Here is a 24,500-nt window from a genome sequence, read left to right as displayed (position 1 = left end):
GGGTGGGCTATGAAGTTCCAAAAACCCATGTCAAGCTCAGAGTCTCTCTTTCTCTCTGCCTACAGACCAGGACACAGCTCTCAGTAACTCAGAGCACCTGACTGCATACTACTATGCTCCCCACCATGATAACTGGATATAATGGGTAAACTAGCAAAGAACACAGACAGGGCAACTCATAAAGTCTGAAACTGTAAGCAAGTCCCCATTTAAGTGCTTTATTTTATAATAGTTGCCTTGGATCATGGCGTCTCTTCACAGCAGAGGAATCAGTGATTAAGACAGTCAACAATCAAGGGACTCTGCTAATTTGGAAGACATTCTTTCATGGGGTAACAGCTCATTTCATGGAGGATGAAACCAATACCTGGTGAGTGTTCTCAAAACACTTCCCTGTTAGCAGATGGCAGCCCTACATCCCTGTTCAGGAAGCAGACATCATAAACTTTGGTATATATACAGCCACAACCCACTCACTGGAATAGCCTATCCAATCCTGTACATGGGTGTCCTCTAAAAAGGTTCTCCGTCCCTGCCTTCCCCTGGTATCACAATGGACACTGTCTACCCAATGGTACATAGCCTGGTATCACCCCTTGACTTTGAACAATCCCTATCCTGTCTCCATGATCCTACTACCCACTGTTCAGGAACATGATTTCCTCTGTCCTCTGTTGACCTCCAGGGCCAGACAGACAAATGGGCTTAACCACATGGGCATTCAATGGTCATCCTAATGTCTACCCTAGACAGCAGCATCAGCCTGCAGTGAGAAATTTGTCACTACAAGGGTCACTGCTATTGGTCAACACTTCTCAGTGCACATTTAATAAGCACTGCCCAGTTGTCATTCACATTGAGCAGACTGTTCAGCAGGCCCTGGAGCCACACAATACCAGCCAGACCCTCAGGAAATCCATGTTTCTTCTGAGTTCCAGAGGAATTTTTACTTATTTCCACTTAGAAAAAGGGTTATTTGTGAATTTTTCATACCTTGTAAGAATTAAATAAAAAAAGAATATTAACATTGCCATCAAGAGTAGAAAGAAAATACAGCATTAGCCCACACATTCAAGGGTGGCCATGTAGTGCAAGGCCCGGCAGATAGACAGGTCCTTCCAGGCCTTCCACCAGTGTTTAATTTAGGTAGTCCCTGGAGCTCTGGAACAAGGAGGAAAGGACAACCATCTATGTACACGGAGAGCTGTGGACAAAGGAACCCAGGCATTACCTTTCCCAGGTAACAAGTAAGCAGACCACCCTCTGCAGACCATGTCCACAAGACATGGGGCCTAAATATAGAACTATATTTATTCTGAATATAATCCTATTAATTAGCTTAAAGTTAATGTGCAAAATAATGCCACCACTGAAGGCCAACACTTGCGGGCTAAATTAGGGAGAGGACTGTAGTGACCTTGGCTCACTAAGCATGCTATATAGATCTTAACACATATTTTAAATACTCATTTTCATATATACCTTGAGCAAAATTTTTACTTATGACAATTCTCATTCTTCTGGTATAACTGACCAAGATGGCACTCAACCCATATGAGGTTGTGCTTACCTGGGTAGGGATCACTGGTTCAGCAGGTAAGGTTTTTGTTTTGTTTTCCCCCCGCCAAGAGGACTGAGCAGCTGGTCTAGGGACAGCCAGAAAGGCAGAAAGGCCAGGGTAGATCTTGGCCCCAGAGACTGCTCAGGACTACTCACAAGTCAGCTGAGACCTGATAACCTGTAGCTTCTAGACATGGCAGCATCACAACCAGTCAGAACAACCTACAACTAGGAATGAGAAGCTCTCTGGCTTTCCTTTCCTTTAATTAAGTGGCAGAGGTTCAAAGTGTGTTGACTAAGCAGAGCAAGACTTCAGCAGGGAAGAGCACGTGACATCCATTACACATCTTTTCACAATGACAAGTCACCAAGAAGGTTTCATAGTAGAGAACAGTATGATGCCACAGAAGACAGGCACATGACACTGATGTTATACTGAGCACCCAGAGAAGGACTTTTGTTTTAATACATTTGCTTCTTAGGGTGGCAACAGGAAGACACACAGCGAAGACACATGAGGCAGTGGAGGACAGGGCTACTTAAGGAGTTTTGCCACATTCAGACTTGGCACAACGATCTCCTTGAAGATGGGCACATAGTTGGGGCTTGCTTGCATGGGGCCCTGTTCCAGTGTCTCCATGATAGTCTGTTTCATGTCCCGGCTGGCATCTCCTCGCACCGCCAACAGTGCACCAATGTGGTCATCTCTGTGGGAGAGAAATCAGCATGAGCCTCCATTTTCTCTCAGCTCCTTCAGTCTCCACAGGTGACATTCACAGGGTGGGAAACTGACAGCCACAAAAGGCCTCTCTTCTTTTACAGAAGAGAGATATCTAAAATTTCATCTTACTTTCTCTCTGCAACATGCAAAGGACATTTTAAATTCTGCTTTTCTAACTATTTGTGTCAAGAATGCCTAACCAGGGAAGGATGACTCTGGAGGGTTTAGGACTCTTGCTCTTCTAATAGTGCCAATGAGACAATTTAGCCATGCTCACCCTTAAAGGAAATGGCAGGTTCCTAGAATGGAGATCACAAAGGCATGGCCTGAAGCCAGCACAGCATGTAGAAGGACATGGAGCAGACACCCCTTCCCTCAGCCTGATACTGAGTACACATATATTTGAGGAAGTCCTGGCCACACACAACATGTCACTTTCTTTCTTTAGATCATAGGGTTTAAGATCACCTTTCAGACCACTCCAGTGATCACAACCTTCCCCACTCCACTCATCAAAGATGCAATACTCAATCCTTCCTGTTGTGGTTGGAAAGAAAATGGCCCCCATGGGGAGTGGCACTATTAGGAGGTGTGGCCTTGTTGGAGTAGTTGTGGCCTCATTGGAGGAAATGTGTCACTGTGGGGGTGGGCTTTGAGGTCTCCTATGCTCAAGCTACACCACCCAGTGACATAGTTGCTTCTGCTGCCTGTGGATCAAGATGCAGAACTCTTAGCTCCTTCTCCAGCACCATGTCTGCCTGCATGCCACCATGTTCCGCCATGATAATGGACTAAACCTCTGAAACTGTAAGCTAGCCCCAATTAAATATTTTCCTTTTAATAACATGGTCCTGGTGTCTCTTCATAGCAATACAACCCTAACTAAGACACTTGCCAACACTACCTAACTTATACCATTAGGCTTGCCTTCTGACCTCCACTCATTCAGGCACAAAAGCTTGGCTACAAGGCTACAGACCTCAGCCAGATTCTGCTAACATCAGGTAGGGCTGGTGGAAGGCTACACAGACCTCACCACTACAGCCCTGACAACCTTTCTCTTCGTATCTAGTTGGCATGCATGTACTGTCTAACTCCTGAAGCTCACAGCTTATCTCCCTGAGGGCAGTAGGAATAACCTGTTGTGCTACTTGCTGATGAAGATGCTCAGCCTTTACCTGATGTCTGGATATTTGCTGACCAGAGTCGAGACTTCTAGATAAAGCAGAGAAGGGTCTGTGAGCTTAATAACCTCTGCCACTGCAACTATTGTATCACAGTGTCCATCCGCATCTTCACCAAATCCCTGGAAAACAGTACCAGTGTGAGGGACAGCCCTAAACACAATCTTTTGCACTAGTCCCAACTTGATCTTGACATCTCCAAACTCCTTTTCAGGCTGGGCACCTTGCTCTTCTATGTAAACACCCCAAGATTCATTTTGACCAAGGATCAGGGGCCAATCTCACAAGGTGATTTGGTCAGTCACTACTTGGTCTCTAGCCAGGAAAAAGGAAAAAGGCCTGGTGGAGTAGTATCAAGTCATGGCCACTCGAGCCAAGGAGTTATGTTATTAGTTAGGTTACTGAGTTAGGAGTTAGGCAACTAGAATCTTAGAGAGCAAACAGGTGAGGGCAGACGGACAGGAAGAGATGAGTTACTCTATGAAGTACATATGGGCTGCCACCAGAAAAGTCTTGAGAGTTGCCTTAAAGTGTCAGCCTCTGTGGAAATTTATTTATCAGTTGTGAAGCTGGGCAGGCTCTGGACAAGACTCTCCTCTTGACAGACACAACTAACTGTCTACTGGTTCTTGATGCTGCTGGATCCCATAAACTGGCCTAAACAGTCCAGGCATAGAAACCAAAAGCAAGCTATTGGACAACACAACTCTGTAACCTGACATCCACCATCCTGGAGCTTAGCCCATGGCTTCAATACTCACAGATGCCAGCTTCCGGAACAGAAAGCGGAGCTGTTCAGCCTCTCTGACCATCTTCTCAGCACCCTCCTTGCGCTCTTCAGCACTTCGAAAGGAGATACGCTTCTGCATGACAGCCCGAAGGTATTCTACCACCACACGCCTGTGTGCCTCAGCTGTCATCCTCTGTAGAGAAACGTGTAGTCAGTTGCAGATTACATGGTGCTAAGACACACATATGTTCTCATCAAACCTAAGATGACCTGCAAACAGGCTGGTCCTGTTCAACAACTTACTTGGATTTTTTTTTTCTGTTGAGACATGGTTTAGCTATATAGTCCAGGCTGGCCTCAAACTCACAACACTCCTGTCTTAGCCTCCAGAGTACCACACCTGGCCATATTTTTGGTGGGATTTTAAAGTAAGTATATTAAGCCAATTAAGCATACTTGAATTTCACCATAAAGTTTTGGACTCTCCTGGCTGCACATGGTGACAGGAGTTATGATAGGCCAACTGTCAGCACAGCATGTGCACAGGTGTTGTGGGATATTTGTACACTGTGTGAAGATATACTGCTGTGATTGGTTTAATAAAGAGCTGAATGCCCAATAGCTAGGCAGGAAGAGGTTAAGTGGGACTTCCAGGGTCAGAGAGGACTCTTGGAAGAAGAAAGGCAGAGAAGCCAGCCAGACGCAGAATGAATCAGACACACAGAATGAGACAGAGGTAAAAGCCACATGGTAGAAGATAGATTAATAAAAATATAGGTTAATTTAAGTTATAAGAGCTAGTTAGGAACAAGCCTAAGCTATAGGCTGAGCTTTCATAATTAATAAGAAGTTTCTGTGCCATTATTTGGGAGCTGACTGGCAGGACAGAAAAAGACTCGTTACACACAGGAGCAAAAAAGGACTCACACATGGCCTGTGCAGTCTTGATGCTTACATTCCATCTGAAAATCAGACGGACTTAGGAGAACTTGCCTCCAGCATCATTATTCTAGGGACATCCTATCATGGACAAAGTGACCCTCGTTAACAGACACCAGGCTAGTACTTGCTTGATGTGTGCCCTAGCCTCAGGGCCAACTCCTTTGGAGGCTCCAACTCTGCCTGCCCCTGAGACACTCAACCCAATACAGAGTAGAGCTGGAATTGAGGAACTGCCGGAGTCCAACAAACTTTGGACTCATGGACTGACAGGCTGGCTTTAGCAGGAGGAGCTTAGCTCCTTAGTGGTACCTCATCCATAGGCAGCCTCAGATTAGTAGAAAAACCAAAACAACATGTACCTCTGCTAAAACAAAACAAAACAACCACAGAATATCTTATGAATCTTTAGGAAAGACTCAAAGGAGAAAAGAAACCTCTGGAGCATTACAAAGCAAAGGAAAAGTCTAGAACCAACACGGGTAGAAGTACGAGAAAGCTGGCTTGTTAAAGAGATCAGACTCCCTACACAGAGGTGATGGAGCCTTACTGAAGGAGATACTTAAGTCAGTCAGATCCCTTAACTGTACAACCACTGATGTGATGGTTGGTGGCTGTAGCTTTTGTAATGGAGTCTGCTCTCCACGAATGGGGTGGGCTATTGTCCCTGATTCAAAATGGAGAATCACACATAACCATTAGACCCACAGGCTTGCTATCACACTGGGGAAGGGCTGCACAAGTCTCTAAGGAAGACAAAGGAACATACATCATCAACTAAATCAAATTGTAAGGAGGCCAAGACTGGAGCTAAGACATGCCTGGGAAGTGCATATAATTTCCCCAGATAATAGCCTTTTTCCTTAACACCCATCATCTACACATAAAATAAAAATCAGAGATCACAAACATACCAGGAGGTAAAGACGACTGGCAAAGACAACAAGCTCTAACATTGGTAGAAACAAACCAACAAGCCCAAAGACTTTAGACCAAGACTGTCAGACACCATTATGTTCCTCAAAAGAACATTCCAGTCTTTACCCAAGCCCATCACCACACCTTCTTTAGATCACACGAACATTGGCGTGTTATCGTAAGCAGAGAGCTATTTTGACATTGAATTATAAACCAGATGGGAGGCAGGCTCCAGTGTGCTACAACCCATTTGTTTACCTTTTTATATGGCTTTTTAATTTTGGCAAAGTCATTGAAATAGTCTTCTACAGTGACACAGATGATGTCCACAGCATTTGACCCCAACAGCCACTTCTTTGTCATCAGCTCATTCAGATGTTGCTGAAAGGCACAAAGTGATCATATAAATCTTCATCTGGCACAATGCCCGGGGTCACCCCTCCCTGAGAGTGGCCCTCCCACTGTAGCTTAGTACAGATGCAAGGGAACATCTCAGCTCACACATCGCTTCTACATGAGGCAGGCTACAGTGTAGCCTGAAGAAGAGCATGAGACCACCCCATGCTCTAGCCCCAGGAGTGGAGGAGCCAAGCCCACCTCTAAATCCAGGAAGACTTCCTCTAGTAGACTGCTGCAGCCTTCCTTAGCAATAGCATCTAGAATCCCATCCATGCTTGGCTGACTCAGACATGGGCCCTCCTCTGCCTCAGTTTTTAGGTACTTCCTTTTCAGACTGACGATGGATTCTCTGCAAGGAAACATCAAGGGCTCAGGAAAGTAGCGACACGTTTACATGCTCTCTGTCGCACTCTGTTCCACACACCACTTACTTGAAGGTCTGGCAGTTGTTGATGATGGCAATCATGTACTGCACGTAACAGTGTGGGTGTTGCCGGTTTCTCAGGTGTTCTTCTTTGTAAAGCTGGGCTTCATCTTTGTATCTGAAATCACATTGGGGAACCCCAAGCTGTCTCTAGTGACAGGTAGACATCATGTGTGTCAGGGAACTCATATCACCACTTTTAGACCAGAGGAGTCTTTAAACATCAACATACTTTTAGATGGTCCATATTAATGGTAGAGTAGAGAGTCAATCATGTTAAATGAATTTAAAAAATAATTTTGTAGCAGGCTTTGAAATAGGGTTTGGTATTCTGACATGAAGATATTCTGAAACATGTAACTAAGAAAGTATCACCTTACTTTATCTCATGAACAATTCATTCCACAAGTTATGTAACAGGACTAGAGAATGACTCAGTAGGTAAAGGTCCCTGTCACAAAAGCCTGTCCATCTGGTAGATCCCTGGAACTCACATAAAGGTAGAAGGAGAGAATCAACCCACACAGTTGTCCTCTGACTTCCACATGTACACCATAGTACAATGCCCCCAAGCCACTCCTCCACAAAACCCTCAATGGTGTGAGAAACACTATCACACACTTGATAAGATTTCCCTTTTTAAAACTCTATAAAGAAATGAAACAAAAAAAATAGTAACTGGATTCCTGAAATAGTTGGAAAACAAACACCTAGGATGCCACTCTTTCATTTTTTAAGGAGAGTCTTGAATACACAGTGGAACTCTAATACAAGATATCAGATACCCACTGTATGATTGATGCTGTTGTGGTTATAGCAGAGAATTTGGGACATGGATGGCAACATCTGGGAATTGGAGTGGTAGAAGGGAGTCACAAAAAGGGGACAATAGGATAACAGAACAGGGTGACTTAGAAGAACTTGGGCCAATAGGATGGGAGAACAGATTTCATGGTATTCTGTCTAGGCTTGAAAATCTTTATGTGAACAATTTACAGGGAAAGGCCCACTGGGACACAGTATGTCACATGTCCCATCTGTTTAGGATGTTTTCATTTTAGCATTCTTTTCTTTTTCTTCTTCTTTTTTTTTTTATTTTTTTAAGATTTTTTTTTATTTTTTTTATTTTTTTATTATGTATGCAGTGTTCTGCCTGCAGGCATGTCTGCACTGCAGGCCAGAAGAGGGCGCTAGATCTCATTATAGATGGTTGTGAGCCACCATGTGGTTGCTGGGAATTGAACTCAGGATCTCTGGAAGAGCAGCCAGTGTTCTTAACCTCTGAGCCATCTCTCCAGCCCTTCTTCTTCTTTTTAATATTTTTGTATTTTTGGACAACAAAAGGGGGTTAATCTTTTAATAATAGTATACTAGAATCAACAAATTTTGCTCTCAATTTTAAAACACATAATTTGTAAGTTAGATCAATGGCAAAAATACATACCTACTTAGGAAAGAATTCATTTGCTGAAGACACAAAACCAGTACCTTTGTTTTCAAATCTTCACTTATTTGAGCAGCAACCTGAAGATTCTGTTCAAACATCTAAAAATTGAAAAATTTAAGAATCTGAAATAGTCTTACAAGAGTACAGAAAAATGTTCACCATTAATAAAATTCTACCTGGGACATCCTTCTCCAAGGTCTACCTTGGTGAATCTGCCTGACTCTTCCTGCTCAACACACCCTTCCAACCTGCTGAATCTAGTCTAGATCCCTCATCCAGGGCCCTGGCCTAGTCTAGCCAACCCTACCTCACCTCAACCCACCTCTAGCCTTCTCCTATGACCCACCCGGCCTGTTCCTGACCCACTGGTCCCTACATACCACATCCAACCTCTCTTCTCAGCCAGATCTACTCCTGCACTCCAGGCTTGGACCAAGACACACATCCTGCACACAGACCAGTCTCCTTTGTCCGCCAGCTTTCATTCCTCCCTAGCAATTCCAACCTCCAGGCCTAATCCACCTGCATATTCTCTCTTCCTTCCCCCGCAACCTGCTTTGTCACGTCAGGCACAGAACTAACAAAGAAGTCCATATGTCACAAAAATACAAACAATATGAAAGACCAAGCCTTGATCTCTCCTCCAAAATCTACCAAACCTTATAAAAATGTCTGCCACTGAGGATTACCTAGATGAACCTCAAGAAACAGAATTCAAAAGAACACATAAAATTCATCAAAGAATTCAAGGAATTTAAAGAAGACACAAAGAAGCAGCTGAATGAAATTAAGGAAAAAGAATTTAAATCTGAATAATGCCCAGGAAAATACCAATATAAGGCTGATGGAAATACTGAAGATAACCCAGAACTTGAAAAACAGAATTCAATAAAAATTTTAAAAAAATAAAAGAGAAGATCCAAATGAACAGAATCAGAAATGAACAAGGAAACATTACAACAGACACTAAAGATATTTAGAATATTATAAAGGAATACTTCAAAAATCTGTACCCCATTAGGTTGGTAAACTTAAAAGAAATGGATGAATTTCTAGATTTAGCAAACCACCAAAATTAAATCATAACAAATGAGGATATTGAAATAGTAATAAAAATCTTCCAGCTTAAAAAAAAAAAAAGGCCAGGACCAGATGGAGTCACAGAAGAATTATTTATACCAGACTTTCAATAAAGCTCTACAGCCAATCATTCTTTTTTTTTTTTTTTTTTTGGGTTTTTCGAGACAGGGTTTCTCTGTGTAGCTTTGCGCCTTTTCCTGGAACTCGCTTTGGAGACCAGGCTGGCCTCGAACTCACAGAGATCCGCCAATCATTCTTAAATGGTGTGTGTGTGTGTGTGTGTGTGTGTGTGTGTGAGAGAGAGAGAGAGAGAGAGACCCCGAGACCCTTCGATCAAGCCAGTATCACTCTGAGACCAAAACCAGGAAATGACAACAAAAACATAAAAAATAAAACTAAAGGCCAAAATATCTGATGAACACAGATTCAAAATGCTCAATAAAATACTTACTTAAGAAACCACATAAATGGATTTAAAGACAAATATCATATGGTCATCTCAAAAGAAACAGAAAGAGCCTTTGATAAAATCCAACATGCCTTCACGATAAAAGTCCTAAAGAATGGGGGATAGAGGGAACACAACAACATAATAAAAGCTATATATAAGAAAACCACAGCCAACTTCATCCTAAATACAGAAAAAAATGAAGCAATCTCACTGAAGTTGGGAATGAGATAGGGCTGTCCATTATTCCCACTTTTTTCAATACTATGCTTGAAGCAGTAGCTGGAGTAACAAGACGAGAGAAGAAATTAAAGCTATACAAATAAGAAAAGGAGTTAAACCATCTCATTTGCAGATGACATAGTATTATATATTAGCGATCCAAAAATTCTACTAGAAAATGTCTAGAAACAATAAATTCATACAGAATCAACCTGAACAAATCAAGAGCTTTTCTATACACCAACAACAAATACACAAAGAAAGAGATCATGGACACATTCCCATTCACAATAGCCTCCAAAAAACAAAGTATCTAGGAATAAACCTAACCACGGAAATGAAGACCTCTACAGTGTGACAGGAGGGCTGACAAAGAGCTGGGGCCTATGATGATAGTTATGTCTAGTTATGCATGAAGACTCTAGGCAGCCTGACCATGGCAAACATGGCTCTGACAGGCCTTGCCCTTCTCCCCCATTCCCTCCACCTTGCTAAAAAACTGTTAGATTATATTCCTAAAGCTAGCCATCAAGGTCTGTTCCCTTATTTGGCCACTTCCTCCTGCTGAGGCTAACTCCCAAGGTCCCTAGTGGCTGCCCAAATTAACCTGTCCAATCAAAATTAAACACCTCATCCTAATACCGGGTTTCCCCTTTCACCTTTATAAACTGCTATTTGTCCAGAGACCATGTCTGTCTCCTCTGTAAGCAGAGGCAGTCCTTTGTCCCCCTGGGACAAATACTCCTCCCCACCCACTTATTCACATCCCCCCTTCCCTAGTCCTTTATCTCCTGCCATTGTTTCTTATTCCCTACCCCTTGTATCTCTGGGGCAAATAAATCTTTGGGCCAAGAACTTGATCTTAGGGTGTCTTGGGCCAATACAGGTCCCTTCAATACGAACATGGACCTAATATCCAGTACAGTCTAGTGATAAGAAAGTATCTTTAAAATGCTATACAACTTCCCTGGATTTCACCAGATTAAACTCAATTGTGGCATTCTGAAGACAAGACTTGACCTGTTACCAACACGGAATGTAAATAAGCACAGAAATGGGAGCACTACGCACAACCAACACATAATTAGCTTCCAGTTCAGACCCAAAAAGATCTTCTGGAAAATCTCCAGTGATCCTGGGTAACATGACTTGGTGAGTACAATCCTGAGCCTCAGTTTCTTTAGCTCCAGAAAGCAGAGATAGAGACGTCAGGGAGAGGTGTTCTTGACATCTTTGCTACATTGTAAAGACTGAGGTATTCTCCGCCTATGAAACCAACAGATCCTATTAACCACATGGGAAACGGAACCTTCAAATTCAGGGCCTGTACCTGGAACACAATGGCAGGCAGTGTAGTCTGATAGTAGCCATCCTGGTCTGCTTCTGGCTCTGTCTCTTTGCTCCAGTCTTTCTTGTCTGTTTCCAGTGCCTTCCGAAGCCAGGCAATGATGTTGGACTAGGAGTTGGATATCATGGAAAAGGAAAGAACAGGCTCTGAGTTATATCTAACACTTTTCTACACAGCACTTACAGTTGCCCAGACCAGATACAGCTTTTCACAGCAACCCTTGCTCCCAAGCATAGAGCCTGCTAGAGCAGGCTCCTCACATGCAATTCACTAGTGTGTGGTGCTCATACTGGTCTCTGCATATGTGGACCACCAAAACCCTAACTGCAGATAAAGAGGGGAAACAATCAAGAAGGCTATGGATGAACATTATGCTGGAGGACAAAACCAGATGTCCAGCATCTGATGGTTAGGCCCAGGCCATTAGAGAACAGACTTGGCAGCCCAGTCATCTCAGGCCACAGCAAAACACAGGTCTCCAGACCCCAGGGACCCTCAGTAGTGGCTTAGATGCCATCTTGTTGCACCTTCCATCTTACTAAGACCATCTATTGGTTGTGAAACTGATGTCAGACTGGCCCCATGGTCCCCAAATTGCCACCCCTCATTGGAACACAGTGCTGAAGTGGCTCATGTTACCTTAGACATAAGCCTTGCCAGCCAAGTGGGTGGCACAGGTTGGCTCCTCCAGCAGAAGAGACTCGCACATTTGTGAAATGCATTCAAATGAGCTCCAGAACCAGAGTCGGGTGTCCCTTCTTTAACAGAAAATGGACATGACAAGACCCAGAGGAACAGCTAGTCTATTGAGGAGAGTTAGCTCAGATGTCTCACCACATTTCAGATAGACAACCACTAAGCACTTTCTGCTCTACTCACCGTGAGAGTTGACATGTATGTGTCAAGCAACTCAGAGACCACATTTGAAGAGAGTAGAGGCTCCAGGGCATTAACGTCCACTTCTGGGGCTAGTTCCACATTCCCCATCATCTCTGCACTACAGTGAAAACCAGATGTAAAGGACAAACTACAACAGAACACTCTCAAGTAAGTCTACATGTCTGGCTTGACATGTAAATGCACTATCCTAGAGATCTGGATGCTAACACTTCTACAACTCCACAAATCAGGAAGAGCAGAGGTCTCATGGAGAGCACAGAGTGAACTGTCAAGGATTTGGAGGTCCCTCCATGATGTCACCATGCAGGCTATATAGCCACTTATATAATCTCAATATGGCCTCATCATACTGTGCCAGATGCACAGGGAACTTTCACTCAAATGCAGGGAAGAGTCCACAAAGGTTTGTCTGTCTTAACTCACTGTCTCCAGAGCTGAGACCAGGACCAGACAAATAGGAATTGTCATTGTCACACTCATTAAGTAAGAAGATAATGGACAAGTACTGTTATTTGGAACACTAAGCACTGTCATAAAAATCACTAATCTCTATATGAAGGTGAGACTAAGGCAAAGAATAAATGTTACTGAAGGAAACATGTCTTCAAGGAAAGAAAGACAACATTCATTTTACTGTGCAGAAGGCAGGGAAACAAATACTAAACTTCAGAGAAAATGTATTTGTTCATGCAACTGGGTTCAGAAAAGTCTAGGACACCTGACATACTATGGTCTAAGCTATGCAAGGTGAAAGACTATAGAATGGAATAATGGAGACTACTTGGACCTCCCAACAGTGGTTAAAAACTAAGGTCCAGGACTGTACATGTAAAAGTTATAAAATAATGGGGCCGGAGAGATGGCTCAGTGGTTAAGAGCACTTGCTATTCTTTCAGAGGAGCTGAGTTCATTTCTCAGCACCCATGTCAGGTAGCTCACAACCATCCGTAAGTCCAGTTCCAGCGGATCCAACACCTCTGGCATCTAAAGGCACCTGCACTCACATGTACATAACCATATGCACACATTCATAACTTCATATAATTAAAAGCATTAAAAAATAAATCTTTTAAAAAGGGTATCAAATAATGATCATCATCCATGCCTGACAATTTCATTCTGTTCACATTTTTCCATATTGAGGTAAAGAAACACACTACTCTAAGGAGTTAAAACCACAGACAAAATAAACCTCACTGTTAAAAGCATACTTTCTTTCTCCACAGTAACAAGATGGGCAAAAACAAAGAAATTTCAGTATATTACTCAATATTGTTTTCTACCCATAAAACCAAGCAAAGTTAAAATTAATAACCATTTTAATTACCTAATCTTAAAGCATCTCATAATAGCTTCCCAGTGACATTTTTTCAAAGTCCACCTTCAACTACTTCATGCATAAAGTGGCTCATGTTCTTTCACATAAAGTAATAGTCTCAAGCTGCAATGCAAAAGGAATAGCTGATTTTTCTATATATGGTTTACATATTTTTCTATATATTCTTGTTGCTATTTCTTTATTTTTGAGATAGGTCTTGCTATTCTGTCCGGGTTATGCTCAAACCATCTTTCCACTCAAGTCTCTGAGTTCAGGAACTACAGGTATGGACTACTAAGTTAGTGTACAACTGCTTATATTTGGATGATTAACTGTTGCAGTGGACTAGTAAGGAAAACTAAACTTGGTGATTTCTTCACCAGCCTGGTGACTCTGAACAAGTCACTGAATTTCCTAGGGCCACATGCTCCTAATCTATAAAATGTTCCAATACTATACCTGTGTCAGGGAATCACTGTGAAGAAGCAAGAATGCACACAGTGAGCACAGAAAATAATGCCATGGCACACAACAGAGTGCTCAAGGCAGACAGCAGAGACCATTTTTTCCTTCCAGTTTTTGGGCCTCCCAGGAGGAACAAACCCAGTTTGCTTTTTTCGATCAAGTATCCTGTAGAAACAACTGTAACCACATGTGGTTCATCCTCAAGGGTAATCCCCAACAGGCAGAACAGAAAGACTTTCACAAACCAGAAAAAGGCACCAGTTCAAAACGCATGTGACTGTTTGTAAACTGTTGGTCAGTGTGCTTTTAGAAGTTCTAGATAAAAGAACACATAAGGCATGAAATCAGTTCTACCTGGTATAGGTATTTAGGACCCATGTCAAGAGGCTCACGATCTCATTGGCCTCAAGGTCCTCTGACGCGAGGTCCTGCATCCGAGTGCTCAAGGCCTGGTGGTACATGCTCAGGAGGTTCTTAAAGATCTCATAGTGGGGAGGGAAGCACTGGACCATCAGGTTCTTAGCAATGATGAGATCATCCAGGACATACTTCCTGATGATCTCCAGGTGACGCACAAGCCACATCTTGTCAGACTCTCTGGTGTCTGCCTGTGTACCTTCAATTCTAGTTGTCACAGTTCTGTCCAAGACAGCAAACATTTTTTCCTTCCAGTTTTTGGGCCTCCCAGGAGGAACAAACCCAGTTTGCTTTTTTCGATCAAGTATCCTTCTGTCAATTTTTTCTTCCCTTTCAATGATTCTGACAACAGAAACCAGCAAGGTGGGATCGCGGCGGACAGTGACCAGTGATCTTTGCAGCACCATCCACAGCTGCTTAGCCAGCTCATCAGAGAGCCCCTGTGTGTCACCAAAGTAGCTATGAATGAGGGTCATGTCCCGTTTATTCCCACTGTCCATGCGGTACTGCTCACACATTAGCCCATCCCGTGAGCACTCCAAGTCCATTAGCTTCCGGTGGGCCTGCAGGAGAGCCCCTTGCTCGATGAGATCTTGGGTCTCCCTCACAATCTCAGGCACTAGAGAAAGGTACAAGTTGACTCAGTTAAAACGCATAAAGGCTGTGTGTACACATAGAGATGACAGCAGGTAAAGCAGGAGGCACCTGACATCTATCTCTCTACTTGCAGCCCAACAGACCCTAATGGTTCTGAACGCTAGAGTCTATGAAAGGCTAGTAACTCCCAGGAGAAGGCCTAGATGGAAATTAAATAATTATGGTCAAGTCCAGCTACATGTGTTTTTTTCTAAGCCAGTGAATGTCATCTTTCCCAAGCTAAGGTGGGCTTCAGAAAAAAATCCCATGCTTTAAGTATGGTGATCCATGTTCTGATTATTGAAGGCTGCTTCTAACTATTTTATAGCTACTATTTCTGATGTGAATTCCAGGAAATAAAGAGGATGACTACCTTCCTTTATCTCTTTGGAAGTCTATCAGATAAGGGCATTCAAAAGCGCGTACGCACAAACACACACACACACACACACACTATATACACACACACACACACACACACACACACACACACACACACACACACACACACATATAGGACATGTCAGAAAAATCACTATGCATACTCAGGCATAGGAAAAGGCTCAGAAAAGACATAAATGGATCATGTGTAAAACAATCCAAAACCAGAATTCTGGCAGATCCCAATATCCAGGTTTATCATGTTAGAATCAAATGCCTGAAACAGAACACACAACACACTACCAGCATGCCCCATTCAAAGGTTTAAAAAAAAATCAATACACAGTGCTTCAAAAAAGACCGGATGGCAGGTCTACCAGACATAAAAATTAAAACAACTGTTTTATTAAAGTAGGTGCAAGGTGAATTTGAGCAGGCAGGAGATGGGGCCAGAAAATGTTAAGAGAGGATAATGAAAATTATCAGGAACAGACAGAAAAAGGCTAAAGGAAGTAGACAGAGCCCAGATGAACTCATGGACCGATAAGTCAGACCATCATATATATTGTAGTAACCTCAAAAGAAGAAGAGAGAAGAGGGGAGAGACCCGTTAGAGAAATAATGGCTAGGAGCTTCCAAAGTTTGGTAGAAGACATTAATGTAAATATTTTAGAAGCTCAATGACCTGTAAGAGGGGCAAACCAAGAGATCCATACTAAGATGCAATACAATCAATCAATGAATGAGGGAACCATGAAAGCAGTAAGAGAAGAAACTTATCACATAAAAGGACTCCTAAAAAATATCATTAGCAGATATCTCATCAGAAATTTTGGACACCAGATGTATTTGGGGATTATATACTGAAAGCACAAAAAAAAAAAAACTAAAACCAATCAAACAAACAAACAAACAAAAACAACCTAGCAATGGTTTTTCTTTTTCCTCTTTCTTTTTCTTTCTTTCCTTTTTTTTTTTTAAAAGATAGGGTCTCAATCCATAGCCCATCCTGACCTCAAACTTGCAACAATCTTCCTGCCTTAGCCTTCAAGTGCTAGGACTACAGTGGTGAGCCATCAAGCCCAGTTTTTACCAAGAATCTTTTATCTTTTATAGCAAAACAATCCTTCAAAAGTGAGAGAGAAATTAGAATTCCAAAATTAAAAAAAGCTGAAAAACCTTTATTTACAATTAGACCTGTCTGTAGGACATGCTAGAGGGAATCCTATGAGAGAAATGGAAAGACAGACAATAACTTGTAAAAAGACAATAACTGGGAGTCATGAAGACATTTCAGCTAGAAATGGTGACACACACCTGTAATTTAGGCACTTAGGGGATAGAGGCAGGAGGATCAAGAATTCAAGTTGTATTTAGCTACATAGCAAGTTCAAGACCAGCCTAAGCTACATGAGACCACCTAAAAATCAATAAAAAATCAATATAAATACATAAAATAAAATAAAACCCAAACAAATAAAAAATGAAGTAGGGAAAATCTCAACAAAAGTAAAAACAAGAGCAAGCATTTAACACAATTTTTTGTTTTCTATATGATCTGAAAAACAAATACAGTGTCAGTTTTGTTTTGGACATATTCAAGGTATAAAGAAGAAACTGAAGAAGGATGGAATGAAGTTATGTAGAAATAAAGTTTTTTAATGTTAGTGAATTTAAGATCTGAAGATGGAACAGCATGCATATTCTTCTTAACTGCACAGGAACAGACTCCAGGTAGACTGCATTTAGGTAACAAATTGAGTCTCAGTAGATTTTTAAACATATAGCTGTACAAAGTATCTTCTTCAAAGAAAACAGATAAAGTTAGAAATCAGTAACAGAAGGAAAACTGAAAGATTTACAAATTCTGTTGAATTAAACAATGCTTTTAATCAACAGAGAAAAGAAGAAACCCTAGGGAAACTGAAAGGTATGTAGAAAAGAATGAAAATAAAAATATAACAAAACTTAGAGGATGCAGCACAGCAGTGGATACAATGAAAAACGTGTTTCTAGAGCAGCTTCCATTAAGAAGAAAGATCTCAAACCAACAGCCTAACTTTACAACTTAAGGAGATGAAGAAGAAGATGAGTTAGAGAGATGGTTCAGTGGTTAAGAGTACTTGCTGTTGTTACAGAGAACCTGATTCAGTTCCCAGCACCCACACAGAGGCTCACAATCACCTACATCTCCAGTTACAGGAATATAATACCTTTTTCTGACTTCTGTAGGCCCTAAGCATGCATGTGGTACACAAACATAAATGCAGGCAAACACTCATATACATAAAATAAGCAAATCTTAAAAAAAGAATAACTAACCCCAAAGCTAAAAGGAAGGAAATAATAGAGATCAGAATAGATGAACAAAATAGAGAATACAAAAACAGAAAATAAAAATCAATAGAGACAACTTGGTCCTTTGAAAAGATCAAGGAAACTGGCAAACCCTTAGCTCAAATGGTCTAAGAAAAAGGATTCTAATTAAGATAAGAAAGTAGGAATATTTGTACTAATTTTTCAAAAATTGATAAAAAAAAAAAAAGACTGTAAGAGAGAACAATGAAAAACTGAATACCAAGAAACTGGACAACCCAGATCAAACAAATTCCTGGAAACAAAACCCTACCAGACTGAGAAACAAAACAGTAGAAAATCTGAACAGATCTCTCTACAAAGAAAAGCCCTAATCCAGTCATATCACTAGCGAACTGGCCAATGTTTCTCAAGATTTTCTAGATACTGAAAAGAGTTCATGACTGGAGACTGCTGACATGGATGAGCTGTGAAGCATTCTGCATTCCCTAACACAGGTAGCAAAGAGATAGCTCTGGCCAGTCAGTCAGTCAGTCTGCCTCTTTCCCAGGATTCTCCCAGCTCTGGCTGTTACACTGAGACTCCTACCCTGCTCTCTTCTACCCACCTGGCTCCCATCCCACCTGCTCGCTGGCCTGTGCACTTACTTGCCCTAGCTTAAGAACTGCTGTTCTCCAGGTCCTCTCTTTCAGGGCCTGTCTCTCATCCTACCCAGTCAGCTACCCCTCTACTCTTGTACAGACCACTCCTAGACACTCGTCCACAGCCAAAAGCACTGGCTGTGCACTGTACCACCACCTGACACAGAATAGTGTGCTCTCTACTGGTCCTTATTTACCTTTGCTCAGCTGACCCTTTCCAATCATGTTCAGAGAAGTTATCTGAGCAGGCAGAATCGAGCTTACTGTGCACTCGAGGATAGGCCTAAAAAGTACATTGCAAAGAAGTGCTGGTGTGCCTCTGCATGTCTCACAGAGCTCCCAGTGTGTGTAGGAAAAGCAGGTATGTGTCTGGAAAGGTACCATCATAGTGTTCTAGCAGCCACCCCAATCCTCCCCCAACTCCCCTCTACTATCTGCCACTCACCAGAGAATATATTCTTGAGGTTCTCCACAGCTGCGGCCAGCTGGCTGTGCTGCACCACTGCATCCTTTACATCTCTGAGGCTCTCAATGGTGTTGATGCTCTGCCTCCAGTCCTTGCTGACATCCGCCAGTGACTGCTGGATATCCTTGACATCATTCAGGGCACTGTGGAGCTGGCTCAGGCCTGTGCGTACCCCATCTAGCTGTGACTGGATTGCGGCCTAAGGGAGACATCATGCAGGTAAGCAGAGCCAATGACAGCCATATACGATTTCCTAAGGAATAAATTTTCCCAGGGAGAATCAAGTTCAGAAAGAATCATTTAAGGAGAACAAAAACCACCCAATTCAAAAAAAAAAAAAAGGAGTAATTTAATGGACTCACACAGGAATTTTTTTTTCAATACTGCCTGGGAACAGAACAATGTTACATTTTAAATGATACTTTACATTTCAATGATACTTAAAAGAATCATGGGAGGAGGAATGTTTCATTCAGGAGAGTACAGTAAAGAATAAATTTAAAAAGTAATAGATTAACAAAGGAGAACAAAGATTCTATCATATCCAACTCAGTAAACCAGCAAAACTCTATCTGGCTAGGGAGAGAGCAAAGACCAAACATTAATTCAACTGCTCTCAATAACTAAATATAAAATGGCTTTAATTTTCCAATTAAAAGATGCAAACTAACTGACTGGATTGAGAAAAGAGGATCCAAGTATCTATTATCTACAAGAATCAAGCCTTACTGGCAAGGATATGCACAACGAGAATGACAGGACAGAGGTTGATTTACCAAACAAATGAAAGCTGAAAAGGTGACTTAGCTTTTCTGAAACAGGATAAAGTAGACTTCAAACAAAAATTAGATCACTATTCTGAGATTTGATAAAGTAGTCTTAAAAACACAATTAGTCAGAAGATATAAATACAGATGCATATTAATTAAGGGAACAATCCACCAAGAAGGTATAACAAGGCCAGTCAGAGAAAAGAGGCCGACCTGCCCTCGAGAACCCTCCTACACCCTTGGTTCCGAATCCTAACGACCCACCCCACTTACACCCCTCCCACACCACCACCAGCACCCGCTGCTATGCTCCCGCCCGCACAGGCATATATTAGCTGCTCAGGCACAGGCCACACCATTCAGAAGAACAGATAAGCTAACTCAAGCAGAGATTCACTACCGGACCAGAGACCGTGTGGGCTGCCAAACCCCAGATAGGTGGGCCCATCCCCAGAACTACCACTCTCTCAGTGCCCCTGCCTACTACCCCCAATCCCCACTCTCCTCCTCCTCATTACCATGTCTCATCCCCTAACTCAGGCAGAGACTTCCTGCTGAACCAAAGACCAAGCTAGCCACCCGAATTCCAGCCCCCAACTCAGATGGTGATTCCCTGATAGACCAGAGGTCATGCCAGTCACCAGAAATCCATGCCACAAAGACTAGAAGACGAAAGAAAACAGAAACCAAAGAACAAAACACCTATTCAACAAAGACAAACACAGAAATCAGCACCTAGATCTACAATCATCCCAAACCCAGATGCCTAGACAACAATGTAAGAACACAATCAACAACAGACAGGGCACTATACCACCACCAGAGCCCAGCCATCCTACCACAGCAAGGCTGGAATATTCCAACACAGTGGAAGTGCAAGAAAACGACCTTAAAACCAACTTTATCAAGATGGTGGAGGAAATGAATACCCTTAATCCCAGCACTTGGGAGACAGAGACAGGTAGATCTCTGTGAGTTCAGAGCCAGTCTGGTCTACAAAGTGAGTTCCAGGACACCCAGGGCTGTTACAAAGAGAAACCCTGTCTCAAAAAATAAAAAAATAAACAAAACAACAACAAAAAAGAGGAAATTAATAAATCCCTTAAAGAAATCTATAATGAGTTCTGGTACTCTCTTCTGACGTGCAGGCATACATGTAGGCAGAACACTGTATACATAATAAATAAATACATCTTTAAAAAAAGGAAATCCAGGAAAACACAAACAATTGGAAGAAATGAATAAATCAAAACAGGTGAAGGAAATGAATAAAACTGTTCAAGACCTGCAAACAGAAATAGAAGAAATAAAGAAAACGCAAACTGAATGAATTCTGGAAATGGAAAATCTAGATAAGCGAACATGAACTACAGACACAAGCATCAGCAGCAGAATATAAGAGATAGAAGAGAGAATCTCAAGCACTGAAGATATGATAGAAGAGATAGATACATTGATCAAAGAAAATATTAAATCTAAAAAATTCCTGACACAAAACATCCAGGAAATCTAGGACACTATGAAAAGACCAAACCTAAGAATAACAGGAACAGAAGAAGAAGAATCACAGCTCAAAGGCCCAGAAAATATTTTTAACAAAATCATAGAAGAAAATTTTCCTAACCTAAAGAAGGACATGCCTATAAAAGTACAAGAAGCTTACAGAACACCAAATAGATTGTACCAGAAAAGAAAGTTCCTTTGCCACATGATAATCAAAACATTAAACATAAAGAACAAAGAAAGAATATTAAAAGCTGCAAGGGAAAAAGGCCAAGTAACATATAAAGGTAGACCTATTAGAATTACATCTGACTTCTCAACGGAGACTCTAAAAGCTGGAAGGGCCTGGAGAGATGTCTTGGAGACTCTAAGAGACCACAGATGCCAGTCCAGATTACTATACCCAGTAAAACTTTCAATCACCATAGATGGAGAAGACAAGATATTGCACAAAGTCAAATTTAAACAGTATCTACCCACAAATTCAGCCCTACAGAAGGTACTGGAAGGAAAACTCCAAATCAAGGAAGTTAACTACACCCATGAAAACATGGGAAATAAATAATCTCACACCAGCAAAGCAAAAAGAGGAACACACACACACACACACACACACACACACACACACACACACACGTACCACCACCACCACCACCACCACCACCACCACCAACAACAACAACAACAAAATAACAGGAATTAATAATCATTGGTCATTAATATCTCTCAATATCAATGGACTCAATTCCCCCAATAAAAAGACACAGGTTAACAGAATGGATATGAAAACAGGATCCATCCTTTTGCTGTATACAAGAAACACACCTCAACATCAAAGATAGATATTACCTCAGAGTAAAGGGTTGGGAAAAGATTTTCCAAGCAAATGGACCTAAGAAGCAAGCTGGTTTAGCTATTCTAGTATCTAACAAATAGACATCAAATCAAAATTAATCAAAAGAGATGAGGAAGGACATTTCATACTCATCAAAGGAAAAATCCACTAAGATTATGTTTCAATTCTTAACACCTATGCCCCAAATGCAATGGTACCACATTTGTAAAAGAAACATTACTAAAGCTTAAATCACACATCAAACCTCACACATTATTAGGAGGAGACTTCAATACCCCACTCTCACCAATGGACATGTCATCCAGACAAAAACTAAACAGAGAAATAAGGGAGCTAATAGACATTATGAACTAAATGGACCTAACATATCTACAGAACATTTCACCCAAACACAAAAGAATATATGTAGCTTGAGTTTTCCTGCCTGGCCCACAGTCAGGGCAAATCTCTCTCACCTGCTAGTCCCACAGCCGCTCAGACCCGACCAAGTAAACACAGAGACTTATATTGGTTACAAACTGTATGGCCATGGCAGGCTTCTTGCTAACTGTTCTTACAGCTTAAATTAATCCATTTCTATAAATCTATACCTTGCCACATGGCTCGTGGTTTACCGGCATCTTCACATGCTGTTTCTCATCATGGCGGCTGGCAGTGTCTCTCTGACTCAGCCTTCCACTTCCCAGCTTTATTCTCCTCCTTGTCCCGCCTATACTTCCTGCCTAGCCAATGGCCAATCAGTGTTTTATTTATTGACCAATCAGCAACACATTTGCCATACAGAACATCCCACAGCAAATATACCTTCTTCTCAGCACCTCACAGAACTTTCTCCAAAACTGACCACATATTCTGTCACAAAGCAAGTCTCAACAGATACAAAAAACCTGAAATAACCCCCTATATCCTATCAGACCACCATGGATTAAAGCTGGATTTCAACAACATCAGAAACCACAGAAAGCTTACAAACTCATAGAAACTGAACAACTCTCTACTGAATGGCTACTGGGTCAAGGCAAAAAGAAAGAAAGAAAGACTTCCTAGAATTCAATGAAAATTAATGTACAACATACCCAAACTTATGGGACACAATGAAAATAGTGCTAAGAGGAAAGTTCACAGCACTAAGTGCCTTCATAAAGAAATTGGGAAGATCTCATACTAGCAACTTAACAGCACATCTAAAAGCTCTAGAACGAAAAGAAGCAAACCTACCCAAGAGGAGTAGATGGCAGTAAATAATCAAATTGAGGGCTAAAATCAATAAAATTGAAACAAAGAGAGCAATACAAAGAATCAATGAAACAAAGAGTTGGTTCTTTGAGAAAATCAACAAGATAGACAAACACTTATCCAAACTAACTAGAAGGTAGAGAGAGAATATCCAAATTAACAAAATCAGAAATGAAAAGAGGGATATAACAACAGACACTGCGGAAATCCAGAGAATCATTAGGTCAAACTTCAAAACCTGTACTCCACAAAATTAGAAAACATAAAAGAAATGGACAGATTTCTTGATTGATACCACATACCCAGATGAAATCAAGACCAGAAAAACAATTCAAATAGACCTATAACCCCTAAGGAAATAGAAGCAGTCATTAAAAGTCTCCCAATCAAAAAAGCCCAAGGCAAGATGGTTTCAGTGCAGAATTCTACCAGACTTTCAAAGAAGAGCAAATACTAATACTCCTCAAATTATTCCACACAATAGAAACAGAAGGAACATGGCCAAACTCTTTCTATGAGGCTACAATTACCCTGATACCCAAACCACACAAAGATTCAACAAAAAAAAGAGAATTATAGACCAATTTCCCTCATGAACATTGATGTAAAAAATACTCTCAAAATAAATCCAAGAACACATCAAAAAGATCATCTACCAGAGATGCAGGGATAGTTCAACATACAAAAATCTAACAATGTAATTCATCATATAAACAAACTGAAAGAAAAAAACCCCCACATCTCATTAGATGCTGAAAAAGTCTTTGACAAAATCCAACATCCCTTTATGATAAAAGTCTTGAAGAGATCAGGGACACAAGGGACATACCTAAACATAATAAAGGCAATTTACACCAAGCCTATAGCCAACATCAAACTAAATGGAGAGAAACTCAAAGCAATTCCACTAAAATCACAAACAAGACAAGGCTGTCCACTCCCTCCATATCTATTCAATGTAGTGTTTGAAGTTCTAGCTAGAGCAATAAGACAACTAAAGAAGATCAAGGGGATATAAATTGGAAAGCAAGAAGTCAAAGTATTGTTATTTACAGATAGTATGATAGTATACATAAGTGACCCCCAAAATTCTACCAAGGAACTCCTACAGTTGATAAATATCTTCAGTGAAATGGCTAGATACAAGATTAGCAAAAAAAAAAAAAAACAAAAAA

The 24,500-nt window shown here is 41.3% G+C and overlaps 1 protein-coding gene across 1 annotated transcript in view; it reads right to left on the bottom strand.

Annotated features, from left to right (window-relative positions):
- Window positions 1-202: 202 nt before the first annotated feature.
- Exoc3 (exocyst complex component 3) overlaps window positions 203-24,500 on the bottom strand; it is a 33,283-nt gene continuing 8,985 nt past the window's right edge. The window contains exons 3-13 of the mRNA XM_052742882.1: window positions 18,940-19,159; window positions 14,458-15,139; window positions 12,300-12,417; window positions 11,403-11,528; window positions 8,320-8,420; window positions 6,883-6,993; window positions 6,650-6,800; window positions 6,311-6,433; window positions 4,227-4,388; window positions 3,460-3,587; window positions 203-2,267 (exon numbers count right to left, since the gene is read on the bottom strand). Coding sequence (XP_052598842.1) covers window positions 2,096-2,267; window positions 3,460-3,587; window positions 4,227-4,388; window positions 6,311-6,433; window positions 6,650-6,800; window positions 6,883-6,993; window positions 8,320-8,420; window positions 11,403-11,528; window positions 12,300-12,417; window positions 14,458-15,139; window positions 18,940-19,159 — 2,094 coding nt within the window. The 3' untranslated portion in view covers window positions 203-2,095. The remainder of the gene's footprint in view (window positions 2,268-3,459; window positions 3,588-4,226; window positions 4,389-6,310; window positions 6,434-6,649; window positions 6,801-6,882; window positions 6,994-8,319; window positions 8,421-11,402; window positions 11,529-12,299; window positions 12,418-14,457; window positions 15,140-18,939; window positions 19,160-24,500) is intronic.

This window comes from Peromyscus californicus, unplaced genomic scaffold (genome assembly GCF_007827085.1).
Source record: "Peromyscus californicus insignis strain IS unplaced genomic scaffold, ASM782708v3 Scaffold_18__1_contigs__length_77618521, whole genome shotgun sequence".
NCBI lineage: Eukaryota > Metazoa > Chordata > Mammalia > Rodentia > Cricetidae > Peromyscus > Peromyscus californicus.
The sequence above is the reverse complement of the archived record's forward strand: the minus strand, read 5'-3'. Positions and strand labels throughout refer to the sequence as shown.